The 13,192-nt window shown below is 39.8% G+C and overlaps 1 protein-coding gene across 1 annotated transcript in view; it reads left to right on the top strand.

The window, feature by feature from the left end:
- UGGT1 (UDP-glucose glycoprotein glucosyltransferase 1) overlaps positions 1-13,192 on the top strand; it is a 112,400-nt gene continuing 99,208 nt past the window's right edge. Inside the window, exons 1-4 of the mRNA XM_043487693.1 lie at positions 1-230; positions 4,781-4,916; positions 9,380-9,462; positions 12,197-12,327. Of these exons, the coding sequence (XP_043343628.1) occupies positions 173-230; positions 4,781-4,916; positions 9,380-9,462; positions 12,197-12,327 (408 nt within the window). The 5' untranslated portion in view covers positions 1-172. The remainder of the gene's footprint in view (positions 231-4,780; positions 4,917-9,379; positions 9,463-12,196; positions 12,328-13,192) is intronic.

Raw genomic sequence — 13,192 nt, 5'->3', positions numbered from 1 at the left:
GTAAAGGGCGGTCGGGAGCTGGTCTCTCCTTTGCGAGGCCGGCTTCTGAGCAGAGCCGCGGGAAAGGCGCGTGTCGGCCGCTCACTGGCGCAGCTGCTGCCGCCTGCGCCACTGTCCTGCCCCGCCCCGGCGTTGTCGCAGGTGCCGTCGCGGACAGAGCGCGGCCCCTGGCATGGGCTGGAAAGGGGATGAGAGTGGCGCGTGTGCTGCAGCTGCAAGACCAGTGACAGGTACCCCTGGGGTTGGAGTAGGGAGGTCTCGCCGGCGGAGAGAGGGTCTGGGGAGCGAGGCCACCCTGTGTCTCGGTCACCTTGATCTTCCGATTCTTTCCTGACTCAGTTTCCCCTCCTGTGTCTCAGCCCTTCCTCTCTTTTCGAGTCCCTCTAGAAGTCCTTCAGTGTTTCCTGGGCAAATCCGGTTTCTGCGAGGGTGGCCGCGGACTCTCTTCATCGGCTTTGCGCCTTCATTGAAGAGCTTTGAAACCCGTGTGCCCCAGTGCAGACGGAGGTGGGGGACGTGTCCTAACACGAATTCAGACCAAGCTTGACCCCAGGGAGGTTGAGAGCCAGCGGTTTGCAGGACTGCGGTGGGAAAAAAAAATGGATCTTTTTATAGATTTCTGTTTTCCCTAAAATGAATTCGGGTGATGAATTTTGTTTACCGTTTTCGTTTGTTTGAAGGATCTGTTGACTGGAAATTGGATGATCCGGTTTCACTTTTAGTGTGGGACCTGCCAGAAGAATAAGATAAGCATACATCGCCAATGAGTTGCGGGCGTGAGCTCTTCAGTGTTCCTTGACCAGAATCTCTAGATTGTTTTGCATTTTTTTTGCCAGATTTGAAAACTATCATAGTTTGTTCATTTGAAGTCTTGGGGTCTTATGCCTTACAGTGTGCTACACTAACTATTTTGCAAACATTCGTTATGCACTTGGCCAGCCAATGTTAGTGTGATATTTGAAGACGTTTTAAATAGCTATATGATAGCAACATAAAATTTGGGTTGATTATAGCCTTTCATTTTGATTTGCTTTTGATTAACTTAGCTGAAACTCATTTTTAATAAGGGAAATAAACATTGCTTTGTACAGTAGTATAACTCCTTCACAGTGCGTGTTTAACTTGCGAGGACTAGATTGAACTATGGAGAAACTTCTAGGTATAAATGTATATTAATTTAATTATTTCAGAAGTAAATTTATTTCTCAAGAAGGGTACTTTATAATATTTTTCCTCGCTATTGCCATATATGTTGAAACTCATCTATTAACCTGAACCCTTCAAGTGTTTTTTTGAGTTCCATTAGCTATCTTCTTCAGTTTAAGAATGGAAAAAGTTGGTGATGACTTAGAACTTTATGCCTTTTCTGTTTTTCAAAAGTGATAAACACTTGCCATAATATAACTTTGATGAATATTTTAAATAAATGAGCAAGAGATGGCGTCTTTAATTTGTACTGAAGAAACCAGGCCACATGCTGGATGTTATAGATGAATCATTTGGGCCTGGAACTTACTAAAGACTTTTAAATTTATGCATCATGCCATAAGCGTGATGCCGATAATCATGCAGTGCCACAGTGAAGATTCTGCCAACTGTTAGTTTGCAGACTATTCCTCTTAATAAGCAACCTTGAAAGACTACTAGGGTCAGAGTGATATGGGATCTTGGCAAATGAAGGTATCCTCAAACAAAAGACAACTCAGAAAGGTTCTTATTTTGACTTCTGTGAACAGTCTTTTCCTCTGGTGTTACCTGTGGTATCAAGGATGTGGGGTTTGGGTGTGGGAAAGCTCTTCATTAATGTATGGCTTTCCTCCCTTTCCCATCTCTAATGATGCTCTGCTGCACCCCAAGAACTCTGTCTGTGTCTTTAAAACAGGTCTAGGGGATCTCTGGGTGAGTCATGATGCATAGTTTTCATTTTCACCCTTCTTAAGTCCTAGGCTGGTGCCACATCCCTTTTTCTCCCAGTTCTTTTCATTCATCTGTTAATGAACAAAGTCTGTGTTTGTTTATGTTGAGGGCCTCCTGTGTTCCAGGCATTATGCTAGGCATGTGACTGTGACAAACAAAACTCCCTGCTCTTGAGGAGCTCACACTCTGTCCCCAGAATCAGCCCCAGTATGGATCTCTTAGGCTGGTGCTTGATCGCACCTTTGGTTCCTTGGTTTCAAGGTGAAACTGTACCTCTTTTGGCCATTTGGGACCCAAAGACTCTGCCCCTAGAAATCCTTGAACTTGCCTTGGGCCTCATAATAAAGCTGTATGCTCAGTCTAGGTCTGGACATTAAGAACCCCTTTTTAAAGCCAGGGCAGAGAGCATGGTATTGTAGAACTTTTTAAAACAGGCAGGTGTAGGTTCCAATTATTGCTATTTATTAGGTAGTTACTTAGCCTCTCTGAATTCCCATTTTCTTATTTTTAAGGTGGGAGTGATAGTGTTTCACCCATCATGCAGCGTATTTATGGACTGTCTGCTGTTTGCTAGGCGCTGCTGTTTACTGAGGTCAACAGAGTGGAGCAGGCCTTGTGTGGACAGGCTGGGGACGTGCTGTTTGCAGAGCTCTTGGCAGTGGTGCTGTCCAGAGTGCCTCTAGTAATTGCTCAGTAAATGTGGGTGTCTGCTCGGGTGGAGTGGGGAGGAGCCTCCTCCTCACTCTGCATGCAGTGGATCTGGGAGTACTGTTCATTGGCATCCATTTTCTCATCTGGAATCATCACTGTTGGGGGTAACACGTCTAGGTCCCTGCAGGAAAAATTGTGAACACAGCTGTAGCATTTTTACTGCTTGAACATAGTTCATGTGCACTGCCTCTGGTTTAGGAACTTGATGATTTGGGGGTAGGATTTTTAAAAATTTTTGTTGGCGCAGTGGTAAAGAATCTGCTTGCCAATGCAGGAGACGCAGGTTCAGTCCCTGGGTTGGGACGATCCCCTTGAGGAGGAAATGGCAACCTGTTTCAGTATTCTTGCCTGGAAAATTCCATGGACAGAGGAGCCTGGCAGGCTACAGTCCATAGGGGTCATAAAGTTGGAAACAATTGAGCAGGCATGCACTGTAGTTGATTTACAATGTTGTGTTAGTACAGCAAGGTGCTTCCCCCCCCGCCCCCCCCCCCCGCCCCCGCCCCAGCCATAGAGGATACATTTCCAAGGAGTGTTTTTGGGGCCTTGTAATAGTGATGAGCTGTTATTCTATAGTTTAGAAAATAGTTTCTAGCTTCTCTTCCTTATGACATGTTTTGCTAGAGCAGTTAGTTTTTGTGTAGTACTTGGCACATTACAAAGTGACTTTTGCTACAAAGTGACTTTCGCTACCAAGTGATTTCATGTTGCTTTCTCATTCTCCCTGTGGCAGATACTGTTATTCTTATTTTAGAGAGTGGGAGACTAAGGGTAAGGGTGCAGGAGTTATTAGGTAACATGCTTGGGGTTAAACTGTTGGTAACTAGCAAACTCAGGAATTGATCATAGGTCTCTGACTATTACTAACCCATGTTTGTTCTATCAGGAGGAGCAGGTTTCTGAGGCTGCAGTCCATGAACCTCCAGGGGAGGGTGTCTGAGAGAGTTCTTGAGTGGTCTGAAATTGTATGCAACAGTTTGGGTCCTTGCTTGCCCCTCTGCAGGAAATGTCAGTAATTTTTGCTTCTTTGGGAGAGGAGCCTACCTCATTTCCAGTTTCCTCTCCCGGCCAGCCCTGCCCCCCCCAACCCCCACACCCCACACCCTCCCAAGCCAGGACTTACCTGCTAGCAGGTTTCATTGTCAGAGGTCTGGTTTGGTTAGTCCTAGTCTTTATTAATGTTGATTAAAAAAAAAAAAATCTGTTTATAAATGGGGCTTCCCTGGTGGCTGAGGGTAAAGAATCCACCTGCAATGCAGAAGACAGGGATTCGATCCCTGGGTCAGGAAGACTGTCTGGAGAAGGAAATGGCAACCCACTTCAATATTCTTGCCTGGGAAATACCATGGATAGAGAGCCTGGCGGACTCCATGAGGTCGCAAGAGACAGACACAACTTAGCAACTGAACCACTACACGTTTATAAATGGGACGTTCATATTTAATTTTTTGTTTCCCAAGAAACCAACAGTGCCTGAACTTCAAACTCTTTTAGTAGTTTTTGTGTAGTACTTGGCAGTACTTGGCACATTACAAAGTGCTTTTGCTACAAAGTGACTTTTGTTACAAAGTGATTTCATGTTGCCTTCTCATTCTCCCTGTGGCAGATACTGTTATTCTTATTTTAGAGAGTGGGAGACTAAGGGTAAGGGTGGAGGAGCAACTTTTTGGGGTTGCTCAGTGGTGAAGAATTCACCTGCCAATGCAGGAGACATGGGTTTGATCCCTGCTCTGGAGGATCCCACCTGCCACGGAGCAACTTAGCTGGCTCACCCCAACTGTTGAGTCTGTGCCCTAGAGCCCGGGAACCACAACCACTGAACCCCCATGCTGCAACTGCTGAAGCCTGCATGCCCTAGAGCCCTTCATCCACAGCCAGTGAAGCCTACGAGATGAGAGGCTGATCTCTGCATGGTGTAGGCACCCAGGAGATGAAGTGCAGCCTTTGTAGAAAAGAGTGTAATGAACCACACACCTTTAGTTGTGTGTCAGTAATCAACTAACATCTAGTGACTATCTATAGATAGTATGTGCTGTTATATATTTTGGAAACATTTTTATTTCTGTCACAGTCATGTTATTTTGTGTCTCTAAGTATAAAGATTCAGGTTTAAACATTGCCTTGTAGAAAAATCTTTTTTTTCCCTTTCTAGGAGCTTGCCGTAAAATGGGCCTTCTGACTATGCTTACTGGACTATGGCTGTTTTCCTCAGTTAAGGCAGATTCAAAAGCCATTACAACCTCTCTTACAACAAAATGGTTTTCCACTCCATTGTTATTAGAAGCCAGGTAAGAAGACATGTTTTTTCCTTTCACATGTTTAAATGAAAATGTAGGCTCTGCCAGTGAATATTTGGGAGCTTTTAGGGAGTGGGTTCTCATTATGCATTTAGTAAGAGCCCCATTCAGCGTGCACTGTGTTGTGTACCATTCCCAGGCTGAGAGAACACAGATTCTGTCAGCAGGCTAGGACTGCACTATGATAGAGATCCTTAGGGACTTCTTTAGACAGATATACTGAATTGGTTAAGTTATTATGGTGCCTTCCAGGAAGAGTGTAAATATGCTAATAAAGGAAGAGAGTGTTGTACTTAAAGGAAAATTTCTGTTTATTTGAACAAGATGCTAAGGGGTGTTTAATACAAGAAAGGGAAGAGAGCTTGTTGAAGTGCGGGTGGAGGACATAGCCCTCCTGAGAACTTGGAAGGAGACAGACCCCAGATAAAAGAGTGCAGGGGGGCGCTGAGAAAGTGGCCACGTCTTGTCTGATGTTAGCTTTTCCAAAATCAGAATGCAGTTAATCAAGTTGTTATTGGTAGCATCTTTCACTCTTAGCATTTTATAAAACAATGATATGTCTTAAAATTGACAGTTGTCTTTGGGCAGCGTTTCCTGAAACACACTGGACCCTAGTCTCCTACCCCATCTACCTCAGTACCATCTGGGACTTCAAGAAACTCTGGAAGGCTGGTTCTTGCCTGTTTGCCTTATGCCCCATGCAGCCATTTCTACTTCTGCTGTGTTCCTGGGGTCTTGGTGCAGAAAATGAGTTTCAAAGGCCTAGGCTTTGAAGGGATTTAGAGTGTAATGAATGTGTAGTAAATCACACCAAGTTTCCCACCGTTACCTCTCAGACTAGAAGAGAGTCTCTGGTCTGGGGAGTATGGAAGAAAATGAAAGCTGAAGGAAACTTGACAACACTTCAGTGAACCGCAAGAAAGAGTTAGTAGACAGATTGTAGAAACCATGCGTATGTTTTTAGGGGAGAAAAAGAAAACATGCATCTCAATTTCTCAGTAACGAAGATTGCCCAAACTTGAAGAAAAAAAAAAAAAGAAAATGTCTTAAAATTGATAAAGTAAAATATAGTCAATGATTTCTTGGAAGATTTTATAAACGAAATATACATTTTAGTAAATGTTTGTTACATAAGTATAATCAGATACCTGTCTTTTAGTTAGTTTTTTTGTTTATAGAGGGAAGCTTATTTTTATTGTATCTCAAATAACATATAGCTAGGACCTACAGCGAATCTTTCTAAAGCATACATTTAGGTAGGTGAATGATAAACATTTAGTAATTTCAGAATTTGATAGAGCTGGAAATTTGAACTGTTCATCAGTTAACTTTGTGGTCTATCTTTGTGACCTTCAACTTAGCATTTTATATTCTCACATCTTTCCTTAGTCCCTAGAAAGATGTGAACAAAGTGTTTGTTGTGTTGATGGTGTACCTCCTAAGGAAGAGCCTCCTTTGTATTGAGGAGAGGCTGGTAGGAACATGGGACACGCAGGAGCTGGCCTTGACTTGCTGAGGAGCCTTCCAACTTTCTGCCAAATAGACTTTCTCCCATCACTTCTCCATGCCTCCCTCTCAGCAATTAAAGGGCAACAGAAACAAACCCCAGGCCCTAACAACCCCCCTGCCCGCCCCACCAGACCCTGCTGCTTATATGTCCTAGTGATGTTACAATAACTAGTTAGATAAATGGGCCGAGCCCCTTGTTAGATCTTGGGTGTTTGTAGCAGTGAAGTGTGAAGGCATGTGAGGTCCGCGACTGCCTGGGCTAGGACTCTTATAACTAACTGGATGTTTTTTTCTTCCTTTCTGCTCATCTTATTTTGGATGATTTGTCTGGTGTCAGTCTAAGTCATTGAGATTTACTACTACTTTACAAATAAGTTTGTGTAGCTATCTGTAATAGATGTTTTAAGATATTCTGCTTAATATTCATAACTGGGTAACATCCCATTACTCTCACTTATACTGACAAACTTACTGGTGTTTGTATATTTTCTTAGAAGAGTCTTATGGCATATACTTATGGACTTTTGAGAAAGTATGCTCAAATTGTCAGCCTTAATTGATCAATTCTTTTCAGTTCTTTGATCTCAGTGAAGTGAGTATTATAAACTGTTTCCTTCACCCCAGTTTACCCATAACAAACATAGCCCCTTTTCATGATATCCTGGCCATTTGCCATTTGGGTTCACTATTTTTAGTTTTCCTTTGTGGCTATTTACAGATAATTTGCTAGGGTAATGGGATGGGTAGACAAAACATGCTGTGCTTGTTTGAAACCACTCCATATTCACCTCTAGAGCTGGCTGAGGCCACCATCCTTCCCTCCCGCATCCACAGCAGACACTGATGGTGGGTCACAGCACGTCCATGGTGGGAGGCTGAAGGGTCAGATATTTCTCCATACATCGAGGCATGCAGTTAACACAGACATTTTGCTTTCCTTGCTTCTGGCCCTTAGGGACTGAAAATATTCCTGTGTGTATTTTTAGACTGGACCTGATGCTAATGAAGGGTTTGTAGCTTTCTGATTGTCCATCAATATTTAATTGAAGTAGAGTCCTGAATATGTTTTGAGCAGCTATAGTTACTAACAGAAATGTTGTATAAGTAAAGTTCTGTTATTAAAACTGAAGCAATCATTTATTGAATACATAAATATTATAATGGCCTGAGAATGCAGCTTGATAGATTTGAGTGATGAAGACAGGAATGTAAATTCCAGATTTTTCTTTTACTACCTCTATGCCCTTAAGAAAGTTAATGTATTTATAAGTGGAGAAAATGTTATATATGATGTGCTTTCTCTCTACCTGTCACCCAGTTTTAGCGATTGTCAACTCAAGTCCAATAACCATCACTATCACCACCTTCCTACCTTCTCCCACTAAGACATTGTAAAGCAAATCCCAGACACCGTAGAATGTCTTCTGTAAAACTTGATTTTTCACTCAGTGGAATAGATATCAGAAGCTAAAAAACAATTTAGAGCAAAAAGCAAACAAATTGAAGCATACTGTAAGCAAATGGCAGCGTTCCTTTTAATAGTATCTTGTACTGTTCTTATCTTCCATGGCTTAGTTCAGTGGATCTGGTAATTAGTTTTCTTAAGACAGTTTGACACTTAGACATTGTAAGACTTACTTATGCATTGGGGTGAGAAAGAATGGATGTTTATGTTTTCCTGTAATTATATGAAAAGTATATATTTATGTGCATATGGCCTTTGTAGGAGGGTCTTAGCTTAAGTGAACCCTTGTTCTCACAACTAATGAGTGTGTTACTTCTCCCCCTTCTGCTCACTTATCTTGTGAATGCTGCTTTAATTCATGAATTTAGCATTTATTTATACATCATAATTGGTCTTAATACCTGTTTTCTTACATTGTAAGCTATTATAAGATTGGTGTGATGTCTGTGTCAGTTACTCGAAAGCCTAGAAAAATGCCACTCAAGGAGGCACTAAATAATACATTATTATAATGGGTATTTTCAGAAACCTATTTTTAGAGAAGCTGTGCATTACCAGGAAATGTTTCTTATTTTTCCCATATTTCTGTGTCTAGCTGTGGAGTAGAGTGACAGTTGTACATCCCAGTGTTGACAAGTAATGGGAAAGTCTTCCTTTGGCTAGGTAAGCTGAGATCCAGATCTGTAGTTTGCTCTAAGACAGGGAAAGACCACCACTACATTGGTATGGCTTGGAGGAGAAGTAACCGATTTACACGAATCATTCAATGAGTACCTGCGTTTTCTTCTCTGGATTTTAAAGGCTCTTGAGTGAAGTAGAATAGACATTATTTTATTTTAGGTCGGTACAGTGAAGTCAAGGAAAAAATTAAGATGGCATTAAGTTCTAAGACCTGATTTTATTAAATCAGGGCTAACTTTAAAATTTGATGGTCTTCAAAGTTTGGATTTATGGATTTAAAAAGATTACAGCATGCTGCCTTTAGTCTCCTAGAAATGTTTCTAGGAGTTACGTTTTCCTCAGAACCTTAGGCGAAACATATTTTTTTGTTCTTTGTAAGTCTTTCAGAAAATGAGTGAGCAGAACTAGTATTAGAATTATAAATTCCTAATTCTGCTTCCACTACTGACAGCATTTTCACAAATGAGATTTCATAACCTTTCTTTATATTGGGACTTCCCTGTTGTTACATTTCTATTATTCTAGGATTCTTAAGGAATACCTGTGAAGCTGTTAAGTGAATGAACTATGAAGCTAATTATTAATAGCTAATAAGCTAGTAAGAGTTACCTAAAGTTAGAAAATATTTTATTGAAATATATTACATATATTCATATATAATATATATTATCAAATAAAAGCCAAGCTTTGGACATTTGGAAACTTAAAAGCTTATTTTTACTCTCCTTAGTAATATAACTTATATTGGAAGATTTTTATTAAGTTGTTTTATTTCTGATATTTCTCTCTTTTCTCTCAGTGAGTTTTTAGCAGAAGACAGTCAAGAGAAATTTTGGGATTTTGTAGAAGCCAGTCAAAATATCGGATCATCAGATCATCACGGTAAAATAGAAGCAGATGCTTCTTTGACTTTGGTGTCTGGGAATATATTAGAAATATGGTCTCTTTCAGAGTATGGTGGCATGGCAATTAATGAAAAACATTTTTATCTTTAGTGAGTAGAATTGTCATGGCAGCCAGCAGAGTCAACACAAACTAGTAATTATTTTTGAAAAAGTTTACAACTTTGGCAATAAGAATTGCCTTTGATTTTTCACCCCCTTGTTTTTTGTTCTTTTGTGTTCTTTTATTGAAAGTGCTATGTGAATATTTTGCAGAAGTCAAATTCATTTAGAATCATTTAGCATCTACATAATAACCATCAGATTTGATTTGCTTTCTTTTGTTATGAATTACTCAACTGATCTGTTATTTGTTAAGTTTCTTCTCATTGAGTGCCATCCAAAATGTTTTCCATTACGCATGCCAACCACTCACAACTAGAGTGTCAAGGTGTCGGATTAATGTAAACTGTATCACTTGTTTAGTTTTTTATGAACTTTCACAAACATTTTCTAATTCAATGTAAACTATATAGAATGTGGACATTAATAGTCAAAGATGCTGATACATGAGTAGTTAAAACCTTGAATATTGCATTGACAGGCATAAGTCCTTGTTGAAGTGAAAATGTGTAAAAATTATAAATATGTGACTGCTGTTAATGTTTGAATTGATTTTTAACTTTATGATTTAAAAAATTAGAGCATATTTAAAAAGTGAAGTCTAAATCTTTTTTTGCAGTTTAAATATGTAAAAGTTTTGAACAAGCATCTGTAAGCTTTAGTTAAATAATTTAGAGTCAACTAGAATTGTTCAAGTAACCAAAAAAATCATTTTAGTTTACAGTTTCATAAATTTATCAAAGTGGATTTTATAGTGAAATTTGAACTGACATTTAAAGTGAAATTTCTTCAGTATAAATGCTAGTGTGTTTTTGGTTGAAGTTAGGAGAGTATGATTCTTGGAAGTGACCATAGAAGTATATTAAACACTTTATTTGAAATATCATTCATAGTCCTACTACCCAAAGATAGTCACTTTTAACATTCTGGCAACATTCCCTTGTGGCTCAGATGGTAAAGTGTCTGCCTACAATGCAGAAGACCTGGGTTCAATCCCTGGGTTGGGAAGATCTCCTGGAGAAGGAGATGGCAATCCACTCCAGTATTCTTGCTTGGAAAATCCCGTGGACGGAGGAGCCTGGTAGGCTGCAGTCCATGGGGTCGCAAAGAGTTGGACACAGCTGAGTGACTTCACAAAACATTTTAAGACATTTCTTTCTGATCTCTTTTTCTACTTTGAAGGTGCTAATGTCATACAGAACCTTTTACAGTTTGCTTTTTAAAATGTTAAATATTTTCAAAATTCTTTCTTAAATTTTTCAAAAATAGATAATAGTAGTTTAAAAGTCAAAGCTTCACATACCTGAAACTATCATAATATTGTTAATCAACTATACTTCATTATAAAGTAAAATTTTATTTTATTTTATTTTATTTTTTTTTTTAAAGTAAAATTTTAGAAGAAAAACCAAAGCTATATGAAAGGCTATACACAGAAAAATCTTGTTCCTTCTGTTTCTCTTGGCTTTTTATAACCATTTAAAATTAATTTGTTTAGCCTTCAGTATTTTTTTTTGTTTTTCTTTTTTTTTTTAACAACTATTGAGTTGACCAAAAAGTCGTTCAGGTTTTTCCATACTATTTTACAGAAAAACCTGAATAACCTTTTTGGCCAATCCAATACATAAGTATGTATTCTTATTTCTTATTCTTTCTCACAGTAAGAAAAAGTAGTGTACTAAATATGTTGTTTTGTACCTTGTGATTTTCATTTAATATATCCTGGGGATTTTTTTATACTGCTACATGTATTTTCCCCCCAGATAATTTGTTTCAATTGTTTGTTTTAATGCCTCACCCCAAACCATAGTTTTATTAACATCGTTTAATATCTTGTACTTCCTCATTACATTGCTCAGTCTTGTTGGGTTATTTGAGTAGATAACATGTGCCAGGGGACACAAAGACACATCATAGTTTCTGTGTGCAGGGGCTCAAAGACTATTGGGGGGGGTAGTTAGTGATTAAGTAAATGAGTGAAGAATATGCTAAGTGAAAGAGTAACCAAAGAAATATGGGAGTAAAGAAGAGAGGAACATGATTGATTGAGGTGTGGGAGTAGGGACTGGGAATGCCTCCGTGGAATAGGTGCTCTCATAAACGGAATTCTTCCTGAAGAAGAAGGTGGGAGTGAGTCATCCAGGTAAGTGGGAAAATCTCAGTCCAGGGAGAGGGAATAGTGAAAAAAGGATTGAAGAGAGGAAGAATCAGTTGCACAGTATACTCTAAGTAATTCTAAGCATTTGATAACAGCTCAAGACAGTATGCCTTGCTTCCCTGGTGGCCCAGGAGGTTAAAGGGTTCTCCTGCAATGTAGTAGACCCGAGTTTGATCCCTGGGTCGGAAAGATTCCCTGGAGAAGAGAATGATTACCCACTCCAGTATTCTTGCCTGGAGAATCCCATGGATAGAGGAACCTCAAGGACTACAGTCCATGGGGTTGCAAAGAGTCAGACAGGATTGAGCAACTAACTTTCACTTTACAAGACAATATAGTGGTAACATTTTGCAATCATATGCTTTTGTAACACATAGCTTTATACTTTGTGAGCTACCTTATTTGGATACCTGTAGTCATATAAAATTATTTTGGTTAATATTCTTCCTGACAGGTACTGATTATTCCTATTATCATGCAATATTGGAAGCTGCATTTCAATTTCTGTCACCACTACAGCAGAATTTGTTGAAATTTTGTCTGTCTCTTCGCTCATACTCAGCTACAATACAAGCCTTCCAGCAGGTGAGTTCAGTGCTTCCATGTGACAGTATTTTTTTAGGGGTTGTATAACATGATTGGATATATTGCAGTTGTCCTGTCATTGTGTTACAGCACTGTACCTTGTCTACCTGAAATGTTCTAGGATTTACAATTTGTTTGTAAATAACAAGCAAAACTGATGATGTTAAATCTTCAAACAACATATTATAAAAAAGGTCTGTCTAGTCAAGGCTATGGTTTTTCCAGTGGTCATGTATGGATGTGAGAGTTGGACTATAAAGAAAGCTGAGTGCTGAAGAATTGATGCTTTTGAACTGTGGTGTTGGAGAAGACTCTTGAGAGTCCCTTGGACTGCAAGGAGATCCAACCAGTCCATCCTGAAGGAGATCAGTCCTCGGTGTTCACTGGAAGGACTGATGCTGAAGCTGAAACTCCAATACTTTGGCCACCTCATGCGAAGAGCTGACTCGTTGGAAAAGACTCTGATGCTGGGAAAGATTGAGGGCAGGAGGAGAAGGGGCCGACAGAGGATGAGCTGGTTGGATGGCATCACTGATTTGATGGACATGGGTTTGGGTGGACTCCGGGAGTTGGTGATGGACAGGGAGGCCTGGCATGCTGTGGTTCATGGGGTCGCAAAGAGTCAGACTCGACTGAGCGACTGAACTGAACTGAACTGAATTTGCACTTATTGTCATTTAAGGAAAAAAAATGCCTACGCAAAAAACCTGAAACTACAGACTTCATTTATATAGCACAGCTGAACAGAGATGCAGTTTTGCTAAACCATTTAACCCCGAGGGTCATCATAGTCTGTAGATCACAGGAGAACTGCAGATAGGAAATGTGAAGAGATATTATAGGGCTATAGTCAGGAAAAGCTAGA

The sequence above is a fragment of the Cervus canadensis genome, chromosome 15, assembly GCF_019320065.1.
Source record: "Cervus canadensis isolate Bull #8, Minnesota chromosome 15, ASM1932006v1, whole genome shotgun sequence".
NCBI classification, from domain to species: Eukaryota; Metazoa; Chordata; class Mammalia; order Artiodactyla; family Cervidae; genus Cervus; species Cervus canadensis.
Note: the sequence above shows the minus strand (reverse complement) of the source record. Positions and strands in the feature narration are given on the sequence as shown.